At 35.7% G+C, this 24,092-nt stretch overlaps 2 protein-coding genes across 4 annotated transcripts in view; one reads left to right on the top strand and one right to left on the bottom strand.

The window, feature by feature from the left end:
* Positions 1-1,569: 1,569 nt before the first annotated feature.
* Positions 1,570-23,608, bottom strand: Slc25a46 (solute carrier family 25 member 46). 2 transcript variants are annotated; one of them, XM_070036031.1, is made up of 8 exons: positions 23,503-23,608; positions 20,196-20,238; positions 18,871-18,928; positions 15,337-15,414; positions 12,024-12,124; positions 10,332-10,388; positions 8,521-8,578; positions 1,570-3,700 (listed from the first exon to the last, which is right to left on the bottom strand). In XM_070036031.1, the coding sequence occupies exons 1-8, from the start codon at positions 23,519-23,521 to the stop codon at positions 3,122-3,124; spliced, it is 993 nt and encodes a 330-aa protein (XP_069892132.1). In that variant the 5' UTR covers positions 23,522-23,608; the 3' UTR covers positions 1,570-3,121. The 2 variants fall into 2 exon arrangements, with proteins under 2 accessions (XP_069892132.1, XP_069892131.1); XM_070036030.1 differs by lacking the exon at positions 23,503-23,608 and adding an exon at positions 22,310-22,707.
* The window catches only part of Tmem232 (transmembrane protein 232), a 208,685-nt gene continuing 207,350 nt past the window's right edge, over positions 22,758-24,092 (top strand). For both annotated transcript variants that reach the window (XM_070036029.1, XM_070036028.1), the window contains exon 1: positions 22,758-22,888. The gene's annotated coding sequence lies outside the window, so the exon portion shown is untranslated. The remainder of the gene's footprint in view (positions 22,889-24,092) is intronic.

Raw genomic sequence — 24,092 nt, 5'->3', positions numbered from 1 at the left:
ACCTCCCAAAAACAAATCAAGAAAAAGGAGGAAAGGAAAGGAAGAAAAACCAGGCACTGGTGGCTCATGCCTGTAATCCTAGTTAGTTGGGAGTCTGAGGACTGTTTTGAGGCCAGCCCAGGAGGAAAAGATTCTAAGACCTCTGGTTAACTGATGGCTGGGCACAGTGGTATGTACCTGCCATTCTAACTTCTTGGGAAGCTAAGAATGAGAGGACTGCAGTTGCAGGAAGCTAAGAATAAGAGGACTGCAGTTGCCTGGACAGCTAGGAAACTCTACCTCAGTGGACAAAGCTGGGCATAGTGGCATCTAGCTACAACAGGAAGCCCAAAATAGAAGGAACATAGACCAGGTGACTGGGTAGGAAGCAAAATCCAATCTCAAAAAAAAGTAGTGAGAGAGGAAAAAAGGGAGGGGCAGGGGAAGGAGAGGCGTGGCCAAATAGTAGAGCACAAGGCAAGCAAATACAAAACCTCAATTTCAAAACCAGCCAAGGATTTTCCCCCAAAGATCGTTTATTTCTCCAGTCTTGGTTCTAAAAGCAGTGGCTACCACGCACTCCAATCTATTACTTTATAAATTCACTTGCTTTTACCATTTTATAGCATTTAATGCTAGAAATTTGTAGTCTTGAATAAATAACTTTATTAACCTAGGGATTTTTAGAAGCCCACAAGAGAACATCTGAGGAATCACTATATACACAACTTAGCAAATCAATTCGTACATTGACAAAATAGGTTAATTTTAACCAATTTTTAATTCAATGACTTTCAGGCTATTATATTCAAACTAAGAAACCTACAATGTAAGGCAAACATCATAAACCCCATGTCCAAAGGTGGTCCATAAGAGGACCACTAGACCTGTGGAAATATTAATAGAATGATATCTATAAAAGCTATTACTTTTACGAAATTAAAAATACTCTCATTTAATATCTTGAGATTTATTCTATGGATATTAAATTGTGGAATCCATAGAAAAGAGAAACAACTTTTAAAAGGAAAAAAGTGTATTTGATGATTACTGCTTTTATTTTCTAAATTCATTGAAAAATGGGTGGCTAAATTATTAAGTGCTTGAATTTCAAAGGTTATATTTAATTTTGGAAAAACAACAATTTGTTTTACTTAACACTTTTCAGTTTTATTTTCATGTTAATTTGTATTCTTTCTCCAAATTAAGACATGTGTCACTAAGCCTATGAATCTGATGATTTAATCAGAAAAATTACATTAAAAATTATGTAACTGTATTTATGGCAATAATATCGTGTATAACCTTGAAATAATCTTGAAATATCTAAGTTTTAGCTATTTGAAGATTTTCACTGATTTTCATATCACTACTTGATTTCACTCAGATTGTTCTAGAAATTTTTAAAAATTGAAAATTTTGTTTAATATTTCTCTGAAGTCAAAGTCACCTTGATTAAAATAAAAATAAGGCTTATAGGAAGCAGATTATTATAAATACTTAAAAGATTACACAGCAGTTCAAATGCAAAAAAGTTAAATCTCATAGACAAAGTAAAACACTCTAAAAGATCAATCATAAAATACAAAATGTGATCAGTAACATTTATTTTCCCTCAGTGCAATTTAAACTTCAAAGTGGGAAACACATAGTAAGCAGACACACAAGACAGCTGTGAGAATTGCTACTTATATATTTTTTCACACCTCTGAATGTCAACTTTCTTGTTTCAGAACTATTAATCACTTAGCAAATAACACACTTGAGCTTTTGTACACTCTAGGTAGGACAGTGTCTCTGGTCACTCACTACTCTTCAGAGTGCTGAGATGCACTGTGATTATGCTCATAAAGAAATGAAACTGGAAAACATTTAAGTATGGATCATTCTGATGCATGTCATTTCACTTAAGTTGAACAGGATTTAATCCACCAAATGCAATGTAGGAATAAAAAATATTAAGCCATTTTTTTGCTCATTTATTGAAATGTGTTCCCCTAACCCCAACAAAACACAAAGACAAATTTCTTTAAAATGTTTGTATTTTTTTTAGTATTCATCCAAACATTTAAACTTTTAAAAAATAAAAAGTGATCAAGATACCTTGCTTTTTTTATGTAAGCATACGTAGTATGGAGAATAAAACTGTAGGCAAACTGAAAGAAAAAAAATCGCAGCCATTATTTATGATGACTATTATAGAAGGCAAGAGACACAAATTTCCAGATGAAATTTAATTTTGTCTCCTCTAAGGTAAGTCATTCAGAAACAAAAGGCGAGTAAGGTTTGTTTAAGTACACAAATTTGTAAATATGGAAACAGTAATAGTTGTCATGATTACTTTCTTAAGAGTGGCTCTAAAAGTAGTCTGACATGTCACATTACTAGCTAAGCAAATAAAACTGCACAAATGTATGACGCTGGCACTGAAACACTCAGTTTGGATGGGGACACTATATTTGACTTAAATCATTTGGGCCTCTTGGCTTTTGTTATTAAAGCAGATGATTTCTTATTATGCAATGTTTATCTACAAGTACAGAATTCCAAGTTATATTTGTGCACACAATTGGCTTCATATAATACATATATACAAGCCATTAAAATAGCTTTATAGGGACAATTTAAACTTCTTTGATTCCTGCTGACATATTGCCAGATGTGATCCTTAGATTTTTTTTTCCAATGATGACATCATTTATTTGCTTAAAGGTAAGGCCTCCTGATACTATACTGTATTGAGGATCACATACCCATATCAATCCATAAGGTAAAAATCAATGTAACAAATATTACAGTCCGGTAGAATAGATTGAATTCAATGAAATTTCATTTTATATTTAATGATGATATATTTGCTTTTTCCCAGCAACAATTTTGCTTTAGCATGAGTGCTACATTAAAATTTAATTCTTTCATAGTCTTATCTTTATTTAGTTTTGAAGTTTGGAATCATTTTGATCCAAAATCTATAGGTATACTTCAAAAGAAATAAAATCAATTTAATCAGCTTGGGCTTTGTCTACCAGTTTCCCTTTCCAATCCACTTTTTTGACTCAGTATGTTGCTTTTATCCCTCATAATTTCATGGCAAATTATCCACATTATGTTTTCTCTACTAAGCAGTGATAGAACCTAAATCTCAAGCGGCATTCTGAAGAAGTGCAGTGTAAATAATTTTGGTAAACTGCAGGATAACTGCATGCAGTGTATACTGTATCATAACAGCACCAAACCCTTTATAAAAACCAAGCACTCCTTCCTCCTGCTTTATGGTACTGATACAGTCTCTCATTCCCTCATATTGTGTATTAATTGGAAGCACTTCATAGCCAAGGTCTGTGTTGTCAATTATTGTGCGTGTTCCTTGAATGTGAAGGCGGTGCAAAACTGTTTCCAGTGGGTAAAGTATTACGTCAGAGCAAAGACTGGCAACAAAGTTAGCAATAAGTTCTGGAAAATAAGCTTCCAGTATACACTGTACAGGACAACCACTTTCAGCTAGGTGGCTAGTGCAAGTCTTTCTCTTTAGAATTAGTAGGACAAACTTCTGAATGACTGTGCTGATGATGTAATGAAGAACTCCATGCAGCACCGTAGGGAAGATCAAGGAATGAAGTGGCAGGAGTCGCTTGCTATGAGGCACTCCCAAGCCTAGTACTCTTCCAATTCCTTCTCTAATACATTCCAGTATGCTAGAATTTTCTCGAATTATCTCACTCTGAAATGAAAAGAATTAAGTCAAACAATTTAAAAAAGTTTGCCACAAAAAACAAGGGCATACTAAAGCAACCAGCACAACCATGTTAACTGCAGCATTGTTTATCATAGCCAAGTTATGGAATCAACCCAGATACCCATCAATGGATGAATAGATCAAGAAGATGTGGTATATATACACAATGGAATTATACTCATCCATCAACAAGAATAATACTGTAACATTCATAAGGAAATGGAAAGGCTTAGAAAAAGTTACATTAAGCGAAGTAAGCCAGACCAGAGAAACATAGGTTGGATGGTTTCCATTTTTTATGGTAACTAGAATATGTCTATAAACCTATAAACACACTAGATGGTAAAAAACAATGCACTTGGACATGATAAATTATGTGGGTCTCTAGACATTCATATACAGAGAGAGAGAGACCAAAAGAGGTTAGGAGAACATCACAAACATGCAACAGCTATGCATCTGATCATATAAAATAATATTTTTGAAATGAACTCCAGGAACTAGGAACCAAGTTTTTTCTTTGTTGCTGTTTTTCTTTTCTTTTCCATTTGTCTCATTTGTTCATTTATCTATTTTGAGGAGGCTAAGAAGGGGCACAGAAATGGTAGGACAAAGGGTGAAAAAATGCAGCAGTAATACTCATCAGACACTATGTTGAAAATGAACTATACAACTTGTGGGTGGGGAAGAATGGAAAAACTGGGAGAAGAGATGGAAAGGGTAACTCAAAAAGAAATGCACTCTTTAGCTGACTTATGTAACTGCAAACCCTCTATACAGCACCTTTACAATAACAATAAAAATGCAAAAAGATAAATATTTTACTTAAAAATTTGCCATAAATAAGGAACTTCATATAGGTCAATTTAAAATTAATTTATTGACAAACAAAGTATCAATAGTTTTAAGGCTCCAATTGTTATCTAGGCATTAGGTCCTTTTTCCAAAAGTAATCTCATAAAACAGACAGCAATGAAGTTGGAAGGTATTCCTACTGAAGCAGAGAGCTGGGGAAAGAGAGAGAGCACCACAACACCTGGTATTCTCAATCTGAAGACGCTTCACAGCACTCAGAAGCAACAGCATGAAAATTAGGCAGATAGTACAAGACTAAAGTTCTGAATTAGGCAGATAGTACAAGACTAAAGTTCTGAAGCATGGGTTTAAGTTTTGCCTCCTTTAATTATTGGTTATGTAATAAGGTACTTAATGTGTCCTAAGCATTAGTTTAGCATTCTATGAAAATGGAAATTAGCACTATCCATTATTTATGCACAGAGCTTTTCTTTGAAACAAGAATAGTAAAGACTGGGTACTCAGTAAATGTTGATCTCACCTGAATTATCTGAATTACCTGCCTTTTTATAACCTTGGGGACGAGAATAAGGAAGTTTGTGATAGAGATAAAAGAGGCACCGAACCAGAGAAGGAACAGCTAAAAGGCTAATATGGCTTCCTTGCTGACTGTAGAAGAGGATATAAAAAGGCATACTATGCTTTATAGACTGCTGAATAGACTTTGGCTTCTAGTCAGATGGGGAATAACTACTTGGCTTTATGTAGAAGATGGACACAATGTTTTTGTTTTGAAATAATACTGGCAATTATGCAAAGGATGGCAAAAGCACAAGCAAGTGTAAGGTACTGAGCTCAACACAGTCAAATATATATATATATATGAAAAAATTTAATATATATATTTTATATATACTTAAATACACACACAAATACATATATTTAATTTTATTGCTCAGTGCCCATATCTGCAATCCTTGGTACTCTAGAGGTTGAGGCAGGAGATCCTTTATCAAAAATAACCAGTAAATAACAGAGCTAGAGGAATAACTCAAGTGGTAGAGCTCCAGCTTAGCAACTGAGAGGCCTTGAGTTCAAACTCTAGTATCATCTTCACTTCAAATACAGAAATGATGGTGGCTTTGACTACAGCTAAGTAATACAACTAAACTAGTTCAATTTTGCTTTTAAACCAGATAACAACAGGGATTACTAGTAAGACTGTTTAGTGTATCAAAGGGAGGAGCCAAGGATGACCAAGACTGTTAGCCATTGAAACTACAGGGACCGCACTATCTTTTACCTACTTAGGAAATGCTGGAATAGTAATTTGGGGGAAAACACCAAGAATTCAAAAATTTAAGCACCAATCTAGATTATAAGAGAAAGGTCCAAGGTCTAAGGACATAAAAACATGGGAATCCTTAGGAAATAGATACTTCGAACTATGAGACTCAATGAGTTTGCCTAGCTGCCTACAAATCTATACTGTGGCCTCTTTCCCACTCCAGTCTAGTTTTACAACAGCGAAAGAGATCCTAATAAAGACATAGCTGTTTTGCTAAAATCTGCCATCTCTCTAAAGGGCCAAATTATTATAATGAAGTAAATGTCCTATGCCATCAGGTCACTGTTACCACTAAAGCTTTATCTCCTGCTAACCCCTTGCTTATGAGACCCAATCATATCAACCTCCTTCTGTTCCTCAGACCTATATGATACAATCTCTTTGTACATTCTTTTCTTCTGCTTAGAACCTCTAAATATCCATGTTTTTTCAGCCTTTGACCCTTACTTAAATATTACTTTGTAGAAAGGCCTTTACTGATCTTAAAAAAATACTACCTGCTCTTCCTATGTATGACACATTCTATTTGCCTCCCTTGCTTTACTTTTGCTTTCCTTAAGGCCTATCAGCATGTGAGATAACTTAGATGTGTCTTGATTAGTCTTTCTTCCCCCAAAACATATAAGTGCTATGGAGGCAAAGTACTGTTGCCTGTTTGTTTGCTGCTGTGGCCCTGGGTCTACAACAATGTCTGATACAGGCTGATACTCAATGAATACTTCTTGAACTAAAAGAAAAATTTAGCAGTTAAAGAAAATGAAAATAAAAAGGTAACTCGAAAGAAATCTTGATATAACATTATGGTAAAGTTGATCTTAGGTAATATGAATCAATATAGATCCTCTAATCACCAATAGGATGGATGTAAGTGGTCTAACTCAAACACACTAATCCTGCACATGAATATAGAGTGGACTTCTAAAGCACAAGGACTAGTACAAAAAGGAGTGAATTAGAAGGAAGTTCTTGTTCACAAGCTTCAAGGAGGTGCTCTTCATATAGATCCCTTGTTTTTGAGGAAAACAATTTTATGAAAAAGATCTGAACTCTCTAGAAGGGCAAAGAATCACTAAACTTGGAAGAAAGCAGATATTGTGATAAGCTAGATAGGAAGAATGACACTGAAGGGCACAAATAGACAAATCATATATAGTTGTTGATGTTAGAATTAAGAAGATAACATTAGTTTTACAGAGTGAAAGACTCACAAAAATAATAGGGAAGGGATCTTCCCTAAAACTAAAACTAATCTCTTAAGTCAGGGTGAAAATTGAGACTGAAATGAAGATTAGATTTATATGAGGAAATGCGCTCTTCCAGGATAAGTATAGATTAAAATCAGAGAGGGCCAAGGACAGAGCCTTAAAATACAAGAGAAGAAATGTCAGAGAAAAGATGTGCAAGACAGTAGAAAACTGAGAAAAGAATTTCACAAAAAGCAAACAGACTCAAAAGGTGAGTGCTAACAAACAGGTATGGAGCAGGAAACACAAAGGTAGAGCCTGGGTATGAAAACATTCAGAGAAAATCAACATCAGTGAAGTGTACATGTAGAAAAGTACATTTAATTTTTTAGAATTCAATTATTTAGAATTCAATTCATGAATAAAAAATGTATGGTTTAAAATTTTTCTTTAGAGTCACAGATCTAATTTAAGTGGAGATATATCCTTCTGTTAAGTCTTTCTCAAGCTAAAAGTTACTTTCTCACAATATATTATGGTACTTGCTTTTCCTTCAATTAATTGTCCTTTATTGCTAAAGACAAGAATATTTAGAAAGTGATAACTAAACTCTATAGTAACAAAGGTTTTATCAAGAACACAATGTCAAACACAAGAGGAAGAAGACGTACGTTTAGATCACATGATGTTAACTTCAGTTAGCTCTAACAACAACAAATCAAAGCATTTAACGGTGAAGTTAAAAAGAAACTAAAAGGAAAAGCATACAAAGAAAAGGCTGATCTAGTAGAAGTTTTTAATACAGAGGACACTCAAACACACTGAAGAAAAAGTAATGCTAGAATAACTGATACTAGAACTAGAAGCCAGGTGTACGATCAGTTGATTTTTGCTTATGAGTCAAGTTAAACTGTGTTCACCTCACAGTGAAAAAGTATCTGACATTTAATCCAATGTACTTCAAGTGCCTCCATGTGGTCAGAAATAGTAAAACAAGCAAACAATTTAAAATTAGAGCAGGAAATTCAAGTTTTGTAGCATTTACCACATCAACAGTTTTAAATGTTCATCCAAAGGCATATTTAAGAAGAATGTTATTAGTAAACTATATTTGGGCACCATATAATCTGTTTTTATGATTATTCATTATTCATTCAGGTAAGTATTAATGTAACATCCTATGATAATCCATAATCATCTGAGTTATAAATAGGGAAAAAGTTTATATTCTTTCTGTTAAGAGCAAGTCACAGGCTGGATTATGAGATGTCTGAAAAAAGAGTGTACTTGCCTCTGGAAGGCAGAAAATGAATTAAAACTATAAGTGTGGCCTAAGTTGCAAGAGAAATATACACACCAGAAATGTGTAATGATGAAGGACACTCAAGAAAATTTTTGTATTTAAACAATCAGATAAACACAGTACATTGAGTATCCTCTAAAACTTTATCTAAAGGAATGAAAACAAAATAGCTTACCTGTACTGTTTCAATTAGGCTTGCTGAATAAAAAGGCATTGCCACTATGTAAGTTAGGCTGTAGAAATTAAAAAGAATTAATCAGTACATTGAAACAAGTCAATTACTTAAATTAAATTTGCAAATATTGCTTTAATGTATCAACATAATTTATGCTTAAGATAGAATGATCTTTTCAAAGTTTTTAACTATTGTTTGTTGCTTTATAGATATTAACCTCAAAAACCTGTAACATAGGATGCTTTATTAAATAGAGGTTAAAAAACTCAATAACACAGGGAAACTCTGCAAAGAAATAGATTTTATTTTCAACCAATATAATGTAGGATTATTGGACTCAATGTTTAGACATCTACTGGTATATAGGTAATGCAAGCCTATATATTTGATTCTTAAAATTTAGGATCTTAGGATCTTATACTCCACAGCCTGCCTTTTAGCCATGTTTGACTATGTATACTTTCTGTTCTAATCGTCATCATTGTCTTTTCCTAGACATCCTATTAGCCACCTTTAATGAAAGTAAAGTCCCCTTTTATTATTAAAAAAACAATATTGTACAGTTTTGCAAAGTTGTTTTCCATCACCATTACTAAGTTATAATAATATTGCAACTTTGCAAGCTTGTAAAATACAGTCACTTGAAATGATACCAAGGTGGGACTTACCTAACCCTTATGGGCCAGACCATGGTTAAGTAGTGATTTTCAAGGTGAATGGAGCATTACCAAGTAATAATGTGCTGGAATGCCCCATAAAAGGAGCCAGCAAGCTGGGGGATTTTCAATTCAAAATCTTAAAAAAAAATTTAAAAGGAGTAAGATTCTAGTCTATAAAGAAGGTAACTGTTGTAAAAAAAAAAATCACTAAATGCCTTTAGGGTTACATTTTTTTTTTTTTTTGGTCGGTCGTGGGGGCTGAACTCTGGGTCTGGGCGCTATCCCTCAGCTCTTCAGCTCAAGGCTAGCACTCCACCACTTGAGCCACAATGCTACTTTTCTGGCTTTTTTTTTCCTGCTTATGTGATGCTGAGGAATCAAACCCAGGGCCTCATGCATGCGCGGCAAGCACTCTACCATTGAGCCAAACTTCCCAGCCCAGGGTTACATTTTTCATGTCATTATAGGTATGTGTTCCCTTGCCAATAAACAAATACCACATACAAATACATCTCTGCTTAAGAATAAAATACACATTGAATACCCCTTGTCAAACTTTTTAGGATCATATGTATTTCAGACTTTGCATTTATTTTCAAAATTTTATATTCTTGCATGCACATAATAAAGATAACTGGGGTGGGGACCAAGTCTAGACATACATGAATCTATATTTTATATACAATTTACAAACATAGCCTGAAAATAGTTTGCACTTATATTTTTGTGCACCTGCCTTTTGACTCTGGTCTGTCATATGGGCCAGGTATTGTAAAATCATGACAACTGTGGTATCATGATGGTTCTCAAAAATTAAAAATTTTGAAGCATTTCAGATTTTAGGTTTGGGATATTCAACCTGTAATAATAACATTCTTGGAAAAATTTGGGCTAAATGAACTGAAAACTTTTTAAAATTTCTACCAAACAAAGGATAATATGTGTGAGTCTCACAAAGTCAAACTAATGAAAATTATTTTACAAACCACAGTATTTCAGGATTGAATTCCTAAACTGTTACTTATCCTTTGAAGATTTATTCCCATAAATATTTCATTGTTCTAAGTTCACTGTTCATTAATAAGACTTGTTTCAGCACTAACACTATAAAATTAATAGAAACGCAATAAAAATGCTACCTTTGATACTTACGATTTCAGTAAAAGATGTTCACATATTTGTTTAGGATTCCATTTATGTGCAATCTCCCTAAAATTTAAGAATAAAATTAAATAAATACAACATCCATGTTATTTAAAATATTCTTAAACTAGCTTAACTTAAAAAATAATTAATTTTTATTTTTTAATATGTAGAATTTAATTTTTAATTTTTTGGGGGGCGGGGCTTGAACTCTGGGCTTGGGCACTTTCACTGTGCTCTTCAGCTCAAGGTGAGTGCTCTACTGCTTGAGCTACAGCACCACTTCTGGTTTTTCTAGTGGTTTAACTGGAGATAATACTTTCGTCCGCAGGGTTTGAACTGTGATCCTTAGATTTTTAGCTGCCTGAGTAGCTAGGCATGAGCCACCAACACCTGGCTTAATTTTTACTTCTTATTTTTTGGAGGTATTGAAGTTTGCTAGGCAGGTGCTCCAATTGAGCTACATTCCTAGTCCTTTTGAGAAACATTTTCTAATAGTGATGACTGTCCTTTCTGGAATATATTTCAGAAAACTGCTGTGGTTCAAAAGAAAAGGTGTTTCTGTATGTGCTAATAAAAGAAGTTATAAATGAAGAAAAAGTTGTAACTGACTATAAGAACCAACTGGAAGTGAAATTAAGGGAAGAAATATAAAAGTTTAGAAAAGCACAAATGGGAGAATGAAAAAGGAAAACAGGATTAGGAGAAAATAGGGAACAAAAGATTTAAGCATGAGAATATAAAAACAAGAAATTGTAAGTCTGTCTTACCACAGATTTAATATGCACACAAAATTTTTTTAATAAAAAGAAATTTCTAAGAGAAAAATTATAACTATTAGTGTATTATAAAGATTAGTTGACTGGGAGAAGCTATCAGCCACTTCTGTATTATGGTCAGTGTTGTTTGATCTGAAGAATGTTTTTTTCTCCTAAGGCAAATGGTATCCCTAAAACAAAGCAAAAATTATGGTAATATACTAAAAAGCGCACCGAAAAGTGCTTAAGAGATCCAGTAAGAGATTTCAGATTTGCAGAAAGCTGGCAGGTCTTTAATGGAAGTTGAGTTGCATCAGGGGAAAAATAAACTGAGTATAGCACTAAATTCTGTGCAAAATCTGCTAGGAACCATATACTCATAGATACTAAGGATCTACTGTAACCATAATGGAAAATAACACATTCTTTTGTATTACTGATAATTTCCAAAGCACCTTTACTTTTAACAGTGATATTAATTTTGTGATTATGTTAAATCCTACTGTTTGGGTTTTTTTTTTTGAGCACCTAATAAATAACAGACTCTGCAAGGTATTTCATATGAATGATTTGTAATTGTCATCATGACTCTCTCATTCTTGTACAAGGATCAGAAAGGGTCCATAATTTGCAGGTTCGGATTTCTGGTAGCTTTTGGAATGCAAGTAAACTATTCCCTGGACTCTGAAACAGGTTTAATTGAAACACAAATCACATAATGTATTATAACCAAATAGCCTATATGACAAATAGAAATAGCTCACATACTCCTATTTATTCCTTAGCTAGCAGTAAGCTATCATATGGCAGGAACTGAAACATGGATGTCAATACATATTACAAGAATCATTTTTCTCAATTACATAGTATTCAACAAGGTATTTTCAGAAGGTATGGAATCTTACAAAAATGAAATGTTAAGAAAATGACAAAATAAAAGTACCTTGGCAAAGATGTAAATTCACTAATTAAACCTTCTGCTCCAAGTGTGACACCCTGGACAATAAACGTACTTCCCATTCCTTTCCATAGGGATCTTGGTCCCTGAAATTAAAAAAAAAATTATCATTATACCTGTTAATTTCTAAATATGAAACAAGGAAGGATGTGCAATAATTTTTTTGTCTTGTCTGTCATGGGGCTTAAACTCTGGGCATGGGTGCTGTCCCTGCGTTCTTCAGCACAAGGCTAGCGCTCTCCCACTTGATCCACAGTGCCACTTCCAGTTTTCTGGTGGTTAATTGGAGGTAAGAGTCTCATGGGCTTTTCTGCCCAGGCAGGCTTTGAACCACAATCCTCAGATCTCAGGCTCCTGAGTAGCTAGCATTACAGGCATGAGCCACTGGCTCCCGGCTATGCAATAAAATTTAATATTGTATTTATACTTTCTAGTGTTTTTCTGATGGAAATCTAATAAATTTTTCTTATAAGAATCATATTGTAGCCTATCACTAAACGTTTTAATGGTAGGTGGACTATACTTAAGCCAAGATAAACACTCCAAGCTGGGTGCTGGTGTCGCACTCTTATAATCCTAGTTATTAAGGAGCTAAGAGTTGAGGATCACGGTTCAAAGCCAGTCCAGGATGAAAAGTTCATCTCCAATTAATCACCAGAAAATCAAAAGCACCACTGTGGTCAAAGTGGTGGAGCGCTAGCCTTGAGCAAAAAGAGCTCAGGGATACTGCCCAGGCCTGTGTTCAAGACCCACAACTAACAACCCCTCAAATACATGAACACTCCAATTAATTAAATGTCCCCAATGATTGATTTACTAAATACCTCATATATTACATAACATGTAATAGGGACTAATCGGGAGTGCTGAATATATATGGTTATATATTTATGTAAAATGTATGTATTATATATAACATACAGAATATAAATATAATTTACTGTATATTAATTATATATATTTTCAACATTCCCTATTAGGCTAGCTGCTACACCGGTACTTCAAAATTCACGTATCTATGACTTATCTCAATCATAGCCATTCACCACAAGTCTTTTCTTCTCTGCTGCACTGCTGATCTTCCTAGATAGCAGCTACATCATCCTAGTATCTAAATCATATATATCCACATAACACTTGTCTCACTTTTCCTATCTAATCCAATTACCAAGTCCTATAAATTCTGCCAAGTCTTTCACAAATATTTTTATTTTTCCGCCATTCCTGAAGTATTATGTCTATAAATATTACATCCATTTCATTGTTTTTTAAAAAAATTCATTATTTCTTATCCTGAGACTTTCCACAATACCATTATTGACAATAATACTTATCTACAAATTAGTAAAAACTGTATCAACATATTGCAATTAAATAGTATTAGAAGTTTAATTTCTTTTGATCACAGCCCCGTAGCAGAATTTATTTACTCTGTGCATGTATGAAAATACAGAATGTTCTTGATTCATTTTGTTCATTTTAATAGGAAAAAAAGAACCTCAGATTATACGATGTCAGTACATACAAACAACTTTTTTATTTTTAAAAGCTACATGGAGCAAGAAAAGGAGGTATATATACACAATGGAATTCTATGCTTCCATCAGAATGAATGACATTACCCCATTAGTAAGGGAATGGAAAGACAGAATAAATCATAGTAAGTGAAGTAAGCCAGACCCAAAGAAACATAGGTCCCATAGTTTCCCTCATTTATAATTAGTATATGTCTAGGATAACCCCAGCAGATGAACAGAATAGTTCAATAGCTATGTACATATGATTATATAAGATGATGCTAAATGAAATGAACTCCAAGACTTGGACACAAGAGGTTTTTCTTCCTTGTTCTTGTTTTTAATGTACAATGTGATATCATTTTTCTTTTGTATTTTTTTTCCCTATGGTTTATCCCCTGTTGTCCCTGTATTTGATTTTGGTACCCTGGATATTGTATATAGGTTTATGTGAATTAGGTAAAGGGAACAACAAAATGGTGAGACAAAGGACAAAGGGAGAACCAATGCAACAGTGATACTCACAAGACAATATGTTGGAAATGATCTGTACAACTTACGTTGGAGAGGAGTTGGGAGGGAGGGAAAGTGGGAGAAAAATGAGGGAGGGAGTAACAAGTTCGACAAGTAATATACTCACTACCGTACTTATGTAAGTGTAACCCCTCTGTATGTACATCACCTTGACAATAAAATTTTTTTTAAAGTTACATGATATACCACCATGTAAACATAATGCAGTTACTTTACTGGCCTGTTGATATATCTGTCATAATTTCCTCTTATTATTATGTACACATAATGACATCTTTGCACACACATTTTAAAACATCTGTATGTACCTTTATGTGAAAAAAGTTCCAAGAGAAATGAATAAATCAAAAGTGTACACACTAAAAATTTTGAATGGATACTGCCCCACAATCTTGTTTGTTCAAAATATTCTAGTCATTGCTTAAAAAAATGTAACTTTAACAATCAAGTGTGGTTAGTTACAGGATTCTCCTTACTTTTCTAGCACCTTCTTCATTTTTGTTCGAAGTTCCTATTGTATTGCCAATAATTCCAATCCAAAACATTACAACCTCTCCTTTTCTTTTGCCTTTAAATGATGAAATCACTCTCCCTGTGTAACTAATGTATGTTTTAAGGGGAAAAAAAAGCATTTGAAGACTTCTTGATAATAGTTATACAACTTGGTATACTTCCCCAAAGTTTTCCTGAATCATACCCTGAATTAGACTCTAGTTTGGATAAAATATTTCTCTTCTATATTCTGACAGCATTTTGCACTTCTAATATTGCATCTCACTGTATCATCATCTCAACTGTTTGTTACTATCAATGTTACATGTCCCTTGAAAGTGAAAATGTATTGCTAAGTTTGAGCAAGCTTTGTATTTCTGCTGAGTTAATTAAGTGAAAATTTGGAACATTCATACTGATAACATTATGAATTTTACCATTGTGTTACCAAATTAAAAGCCATTGACCATCAAGCCCAAATATACAGTTTTTGTTGTTCTTGTTTGGGCAGTGTGTGGGTTTGAATTAAAGGTCTTGCGTTTATTTCTTTGCTCAGCTAGTACTCCACCACTTCAACAACATCTCAAACCAAGTGTTTTGGATAGTTTTGGGAACTTTTCTGCCAGTGTTGCCTTTAAGCAGTAATCATCTAGACTTCAGTCACTTGAGGAACTAAGGTTACAGGTATGCACCATCAGCATCTGGTACAAATACATAAGATGAAGTCTTAATAGGATCCATAGACTAATTCTCACCTGAGTTTTGTTGAAGTTGTACATAATGTTGACGATTGTAAATGGAGTGAGATGGTAATGATCAGCATGGTAATTAACCTGTAAAAAAAGATTTTACATTTTTTTTCCTGTTTGTTAAGAAAGAAAAAGTCCATGAAAAATATGAAGTGGAATTACAGCATAAACAGAAATTAAGTTTAAAACCCAAATAAAGTATATATAAACAAAATTACTTCAGAAAGTATTTAAATGACACATTAAGTGTAGCATATCTGGTAATATGAATACAATACTACTGCACAACGTACATAGTAATGTAGACTATATAATAGAGCTTTATTTAGACATTTGAATTTTTAACACTAGAAATACATCCTCTACTCATATGCATTTGGGGTAAGCATTTTCAAACTATAAATTGCAAGTAAGGGCTAAGACAAAAATTATGTAAGGGATCAGAATGATGTACACTGGACTATGTAATATCAGCACAATGTATAATATGCACATCAATGCAAACCTCTTCTGGGACACATATACTTACCATTGGTGTTTTACTGCTCATTTTTCTATACATACTTATTTTTCACTACTAAATGTAAATTAATTTATATTTTAATTTATACTTACCTATATTTTTCAAACCCTAAGAGCGAACAATTATAAACAAAATCAATTTTTAAAGAACGTAAGTTACATATGACACCATCATTTGAAATTCCCCACAGCATGGGCCACTAACCTTCAATGGATTAATGACCTGAATGGAAGATTATTTAACAAGTTCAAAATTATTTTCTTAATAATATCAAGGATCCATTTGCTTTTTCACTGTACTGAGATTCCCTAGTGGTACAAAAGCAGGTATGATTCGAACCATTGACTCTTCATCTTGAATTGAGGCAGTAGTAATCAGTTATGTTTTAAGTCTCCTATATTCTCCAATCCACATAATCACAGAAAGGAGAACCAATGGTTGCTTAAGAATGTCCTTGGTGATGGGCACATAGGCTGATTTTGTGTTTTTGTTATTGTAAATAGGGCTGCTTTCAGTGTGGGTGTGCACCTTTCAAATGCATGTGGACTTGCACTCCTTTGGATACATAAACTGATTGATGGACAAATAAAATTTGGTACAAATACACAATGGATTACTTCTCAAACACAAAAATAAAATTATGTTGTTTGCAAGAAAACAGATGGAACTGGCAATTATTATAAAATAAGCTAGACTGAAAAAGATATGTTCACAAGTCTCTCATATGTGAAATCTAGCCCTTAAAAATGAATAACAAAAATATAAAATAAGTTCTATTTGGGTAAATAGCAGTGGGAGGTAGGAAAGCAAAAAGAGAACATATAAGAGGCGATGAATATAATTGAAGTAAGATATCTCTATCTATCTATCCATCTATCTATCTGCATGAAAACATTAATGATGAAACTTATTCCCACTGAAATTGTTTCAAAAGACAGAAGGGGATGAAGGGGAATAAAATGGAATGACTTTGATTAGGGGTAACTGTGTGCATATATGGACAAATCACAAAGAAACTTCTTTGTACAATGAATATATGCAAATTTAAAAATAAAATTGAAAAGAATATCCTTGAAGAAGTTAAATATGTTTATTTTATGAAGTTTTGACCCTTGAATACTTATATTCCTGACTGATATTCTGTATGTTCCTTAAGAAACATGATGGTATGAGGGATATCATTTAGATGATGGAATTGCAAGCTGCACTGGATGCATTGTTCATTGACCACCATTTCTCCTGGAAAAACTCCTCTGGCAAACTATAGTTACTATATTTGGGACAGATATGTCCTTGAATATGATTTACAAAATGATTTATAAAAAAGCAGGCTGGGGCTGGGAAGGTGGCTCAGTAGTAGAGCACTTGCCTTGCATTCATGAGGCCCTGGGTTCGATTCCTCAGCACCACATAAGCAGAAAAAAAAAGCCAGAAGTGGCGCTGTGGCTCAAGTGATAGAGTGCTAGCCTTGAGCTGAAGAGCTGAGGGACAGCGCCCAGGCCCAGAGTTCAGGCCCCACGACCAGATGCAAAAAACAAAACAACAACAACAAAAAAAACCAAGCTTGATGACTAAAAAACTCCTAATTAAAACAATCCTGACAGTATTTTCTCAATAAAAATGGATTTCCAATCTTAGCTACCAAAGGAGGCTAAGCTCTGAGGATTGTTGTTTGAAGCCAGCCTGGATCAGAAAGCCTCTGAGAACTTTGCCTCCAATCAGTCACCAAAAAGTCAGAAGGTGGGCTGTGGATCAAGTGGTAGGACACTAGTCTTAGCACAAAAGCTTAGGGTCAGTGCCTAGGCACCAAGTTCAAGTCCCAAGATCTATATACACATACATATACACAAATCTACACACACAATGGATTTCCAAGTAAAAGAATTAAAAAGACTTCTGCTGAGATCAGCTGCATTTATAAGAATTCTTTTATATCAATATTATTTTATGTTAATTTTTATGTTAATATTCAAATAACCATGTGTGATAATAAGAAATTGCACATGGGTAAAAGTAGTAATTCAAGAAGCACTGAAAGCTGGTACCGAGCCTTGTAATCCTAGCTACTCAGAAGGCTGAGAGCTGAGGATCATGGTTCGAGGCCAGCTGGGGCAGAAAAGTCCACAAGACTCTTATCTCAAAAACCAGATGTGGCTCTGTGGCTCTAAGTGGTAGAGTGCTAGTTTAAAAAAAAAAAAAAAAAGAGCTCAGGGACAGCACCCAGGCCCTGAATTCAAGCCCCATCACTGACAAAAAAAGAGAAAAAAAAGCACTGAGAATCAACTGGGGGTAGATTTTTATGTAACAAAGTATGAAAAGTTTATGTGGTTTCAGATTTCACATTGCAAAATTACCTGTAAGAAATCATCATTTATTGAGTCTTGGTAAAATCCAAAAAACACAATTACTTGAAAAGAATATAAAATACTCCTGTTTTCAACTATTAAATGTGCACAAAGCTGTATTCTCCTTTCTTTTAAAATGTAACACATGGAAGTAGAATTGTGGTTCAAAATGGTAGAGTACAAGTCTTGACAGAAAAAGTTCAGGGACAGCACCAAGATCCTGGGTTCAAATCAAGCTCTGAGACCCATAAAAATAAATAAATGAATACATAATTTTAAAAACAAAACATACTATAAGACACTAGAGATATACATGAGATTAGCTGTTAACTCCTATAATGAAGACATTTACAAAAATGTAGAAGTTATTTTTCATAAATGAGTTACTTATGGAGTATCTAATGATTTTTATTGGTTTAATGAAAAATAGACATTAAAATTTTCCACTTTTAAATTCTAAATTAACAGGTATAATCCAGATAAACCAATGTTCTTTGGGATTCTGAATAGTTTTTAATGTTTTAAAGAAATTTTGAGACTAAAATGTCTTCTATTAGATTTTGCAACATTCCACATAGAATAACAGTTGTAAGTTTTTATTTCATGTATTTGAGTTCTGCACTTCCAATCATGGTTAGGATTATCTTAGGAGGTAACAGAAATAACACTTACCTGACATTGGCGGCGTAGAACAATGCAAGGATGGGCCAGTACATTTTCTGTAAAGAGACTATATAAAAACAATTTATGCATATTTGACTATACATAAATTTTATTTATAACATATATGTCTGAAACCAATTCTTGTCTGAAGCCTCATGCATTATTTCAAGGGATTTAAAAAAATTCAATGCTTACAAATAACTCAACCAATAACAAAATTCAATATAAAAATGAAAATTACACCTTAAATTGGTAAAGATAACCCCATATAATATCTTTAAAGACAAAAATAGAATTCTATGAATTTATGAGAAATGCCACATCATTTAGCTTGCTATACCATTTCTTTCAGAAAATGTCCTATAAACAAAATCTATTAGCCAAACCATCTGTTCTTTGTGATCCTCATTGTAAAAGCTTTAATATGACATAAATGACATACTTATATTCAAAATGTAGATTAGTTATTATATAAAATGAATGCTTTAAGCACAGAGAAGCTAAAAAGATTAGTAGAATGGAGCATACATATTTTATGTATATTGATACTAGCATCCTCAGGCTTATTTAGACAAATAAGGTCTTTTCCTTTGGTTAAAATGTTTAAAATAATGAAAGGCATTCAGGTATAAAATGCAAGTCTTATAAAAGCCTAATATGTATAAAACTGCTAATCAATGAAGATCACATAAGTAAGAGGACTACTCTTAAACCGGTCATTAGCTGAGCTCTGGTGGCTCATACTCCTAATCCTAGCGATTTAGGAGGCTGAGATCTGAAGACTGTGATTCAAAGCCAGCCCAAGTAGAAAAGTCTGTGAGACTCTTATCTCCAGTAAACTACCCCCCAAAAAGCCTTTTGGTGTTATAGCTCTAGTGGTAGAATGCTAGTCTTGAGCAAAAAGAAGCTCAGGGTTCAATTCCCAGGACTGGCACAAAAATAAAATAAATGAAATGATCATTATGAACAAAAAAAAATTGAAGCTGTTCACTATGTGCTAGTTAATTAATGACAGAAAATCTACATTCTAAGGTACAAAGTATCTTGGTAGCATCCAAAAATTCAGAGAAGGTTCAAGGCATAATTACTGTTCTTGATGAGGAAGGAGGTAAGACTATATTTGAGTTTATTCTATCAGATACCACAACATGCATGATAAAAATAACTCTGAATTTATGAAACTAAAGTTTCTATCCTTAGATTTTAAATGAATTTTTGCAACATATTATTTAATATTTAGTCTGCTACTCCAAATAAAAAGCTAAAGGAGGAAATACCAATCATTAATAACAAATTAGAGACAAAACAATAAAAACTTAATCTTTAAAGATTACCTTGCAAGTCCAATGCCAAATCCAGCAAATCTATTTAACTGCTCTAAAATAAAAGGAGTAAGATTACTTATAACCAATATTAGACTTACTATACAAACAAAACCTTTTTTTCTTATATTAACATGCTAATCATTTAAAACTTAACATCAAACTCTGCTAAGGCTAAGAAGGTAATTTGAATGTATGAAGGCTTCTGAGACTTGGGCTTTATAGCAATTTGCCAGACGTTCTTAAAAGTGTAACTATTCATTAGCTCCAAATGACTGTCATCACATAAGGCGGGCCACGGGTTACTAAGCTGTGACTTTTTAAAAAAGGCTTATGTTTAAAACACGTTTCAATATTAATAACTTTTTGAAAAATGGTAAAAAAAAAACCCAACACTGTAGGGGCTACATCAAATGAGTATGCACAGGGCTAAGGACTATCCCTTTTCATCTTCTGACTGAAACCAAACTTCTTTTTTTCCATAGAGATCCCTGACTGATAATCCTGACTTAATAAACACTTTATTAATCCCAGTTACATGTAAAGCATCTCAAAATAGAAGTCTTCTAAATGGGCAAATACAAATCTCTTCTTCCCTATTACCTCCAGTTTAAGAGTTGACATTTAATTCAACTCTATTACTAATAGTGTATCTTGATATTACTGGAAAAGTTAACAGCTTGAAAAAGTCTCATATGTGTCATAAGAGCCTTTCTCTTTTTTTTTTTTTTTTTTTTTTGATTCCGGTCATGGGGCCTGAACCCGGGGCCTGGGCGCTGTCCCTCAGCCACAGCGCCACTTCCGGCTTTTTTTACTTTTTGCTTATGTGGTGCTGAGGAATCGAACCCAGGGCCTCATGCATGCAAGGCAAGCATTCTACCACTGAGCCACCTTCCCAGCCCAAGAGCCTTTCTCTTAAGAACATAAAATCTTAATGGTGAGCTAAACAGGAGGCTAGATATTAAATATCAGTGTTCACAAGAGTCGAGTCCCAAACCTTCAAATGAAGCAATGCTCATATTTTCCGTGAGAATGGGGTATGTAAACATGTTCCTTGGGAGACTGTGTGCTTCATGAAAGATGTACAAAAAGCTTCTTTTGCCATATTAAGGTTCGGTTCATCTTTTACCTTCTCTATCCTTTTTGTGTGCATAATCCTTTTCAAATGTCAACGAAAAATCCATTCATATTTCCTGGAAAGTGTTAAGAAGGCTCTCTTAACCTTGAATGTTTCTCACCTGCCTATCCTTGTACAGTCAGTAGGTAATATCTCCAAAAAAAACCCCTAGTTTTGTTAATAAGCTTCTCATTATAACCATCAAAACGTAATTTAGGTATCTAAGACTGAGTAAGAATGTGCGTAGGCAGCAACTACACATGCACTTTGAATGAATTCATAACTTGTAAGAAATTTTCAGTATTCTCCTGGAATCACTATGACTCAAGGAAGAGAAAACTAGTTAGCTGTCAAAAAGCTAATTGTATGACACTAGACAAAAAAAAAAATCTTAAAAACGGATACAATAGCCAAGATGAAAAGAGTAAAGGAGACGGATACTTTTGTTTACCCACGTATCCTACACGGTGCACTTAGCGCTAGCACAATTTTAACACCTGTAAAAACTCTTAGCAGTCATTCTACAACGAAGTCAAGAAAACGACGGCTCACAGGTAAAGAAAATGTTTCAGCCCAAGTTCGGCCCTTCCTGTATCACAAGCTCCTCTTCAGAACACACAGCTAAGGAAGGATCAAACTGGAGCAAACAGACGCCCAAATGAATCAGACAACAGTAAATAACTCAATCTCCTCCTATCTGGATTCAGGCCAAGGGGGTGGGTGGGGGGCTGGAGGTAACACCCCTGAAAACACTCGCTCTAAGACACCCTTACAGCTAAGATGTCTTTTGTTTTGTCTCTTGGAGGCGATCCCCCGAGAAGACGCGAGCGTGGGGAAGACGCAGGAGGAGGCGCTCCCGGGGACAGAGGACGAAAGGAGGGCAGAGGTGTGGAGCGCCGTGGGCGGAGCAGGGCCCGGGCGGACCTCCCGTGGGCGCGGTTTCCGGGGTCCGCAGGCCCCAGGCCGCGGCGCAGCCCCTCCCACCCGGCCTGGGCCCCGCGTCCCTCACCGCTGCTCTGGCCCCGCGCTCCGCCGCCGCCGCCGCCAGTGCCGGGGCCGCTGCCGGAGAAGGGGTCCTCAGCGGGGCCCTCGTACGGGGTGGAGGTGGAGGGCACGCCGTAGGGCGGGCTCTTCTCGCCCCAGTGCAGGTTGCGGCTCCCCGGGATGTCTGGGGGAGTCGTCACCCAGGGGCCCAGGTCCGACCCTGAGCTGAAGGACCTCGCTGGGAAAGCGCCGCCGAAACCCGGCTCGTCCCTGGCACCGCCCCGGTAGCCCAAGCCATCGAATCCATCCGGGCGCCGCGGATGCATCGCCGCGGGGGCAGGATGAGGCCGGCCCACCCGAAGCCCACCACCCAGCCCACTGCAACCACCACCGCAGGGGCCACGGCCGCTCAGGGGCCGCACCGCTCCTCCACGGCCGCTAGCGCCGCGTCTAAGGGAAGTCTGACAACCGGAAGTCACGATGGGAACCCGGAAGTGGTAGGAGCACGTGACCTCAGTTGCTTCCGGCAGCTTTTCGTGCGCGGTTGCTAAGGAGACGCGGCGGCAGTGGATGGCGGGTCCTTGAAACTGAGAGCCTTGGGGAGGTGAGAAGAGGATTAGGGGATTAACGGGAATACACACTACCAAAAGACGAGTGGCCTGGGTGGAAGAGGTCAAAGGAAGATGTTTCTTCACCGGAGAAAATGCCCCGGTAGATCTGACCCCTTGAGACCCAGGCCTGGTTCGCGGGCCCCACACCCAGGCCCCACACCCAGGCCCCAACATCTACCTTTTCCACTCGAGTGGGGCCCTACCCACCCCGGGGTCCTGGGGGAAGGTAAAGCTGTGTGGTGTTGGTTCCATCTAGTTCTGGCTCCCCCTGTTAGCGTTTTGAGTAGAAATCCCCCTGAGTCCCTAACCCCTCAGTGAACAACACATAGGTACCTTGGACCACCAGAGCTTAACCTTCAGTCAAGTTCAAGTAAAAGATGGGGGAGACAGAAACCCACCCATTGCCCTCTGCGATTCAGGAAAAGTTTCACTTTTTTTTTTTGGAAGCAGCAAGGCTAGTCATAAAGTTTACAGTCTTAACTTTCTTTCCCGATGCATCAAAATAGTGGATGGTATTTAAATTAATCATTGTCAATCAAAATCGTCCCCCTCCCCCCCCCCCCCCCCGAACAACATCCACTAGAACGCCTATGGAGTTCCCTACTACCTGCTTTCGTTAGCTCCATGGACTCTTGAGGGAGAGAGGGTCTCCCCAGGTCTAACTAAGTCTTGCATGGGTTCTTCCTGTGTCTCTTCTTACCGACTGATCACTTAGAATTCCGAGGGCTTCCAGAAAAGAACGCTGACATACTGTTCTCAATCTTCCAGGCCTGAACTTTTATTTAAAGTGATACTCAAGGTTTGAATGCATTGGCATTCTTGGGTTGTGTTGAGTCTTTTGATCTCTTGATAAGTGTGTATAGTGTTACTGGAGTACTTGCAATGCATTATTGGATAGCATATAAAAATAATTAGTGAGTATGACAATAAAAATTATTCTCCGTCCTTTAAGAATCATTGTAGTATAAGGATGGGGTTGGCTTAGTTCCTAAACGTACTTTAGTAAGCTTGTTTGAGTTTTAAGAAGAGGAGGATGAGAAAAGGGGATGGGGAACTCTTAAAACAAAAATATGGAACAAAAATTTCACACCATCAGTGAAGAATTAACTACTTAAAGAAGAACATTTCGGTTTCCAGTTAAGGGAAAGTCACTGTTTTTTTCATTAAATAAGAAATCCAGTACAGCGGTGGATTGGA

This window comes from Dipodomys merriami, unplaced genomic scaffold (genome assembly GCF_024711535.1).
Source record: "Dipodomys merriami isolate MVZ:Mamm:240054 unplaced genomic scaffold, mDipMer1.0.p SCAF_27, whole genome shotgun sequence".
Classification (NCBI taxonomy): Eukaryota; Metazoa; Chordata; class Mammalia; order Rodentia; family Heteromyidae; genus Dipodomys; species Dipodomys merriami.
The sequence above is the reverse complement of the archived record's forward strand: the minus strand, read 5'-3'. Positions and strand labels throughout refer to the sequence as shown.

Bases quoted from the DNA above. Each gene is read 5' to 3' on its own strand.
- Slc25a46 (XM_070036030.1), bottom strand. From the start codon at position 22,610: ATGCATCCGCGGCGCCCGGATGGATTCGATGGCTTGGGCTACCGGGGC. The intron at 12,125-15,336 runs GTGAGAATTAGT...TTTTAATTTCAG, and splicing joins ACAACTTCAACAAAACTCAG to GGACCAAGATCCCTATGGAA. The intron at 10,389-12,023 runs GTACTTTTATTT...CTTAAATTTTAG, and splicing joins GAATTTACATCTTTGCCAAG to GGAGATTGCACATAAATGGA.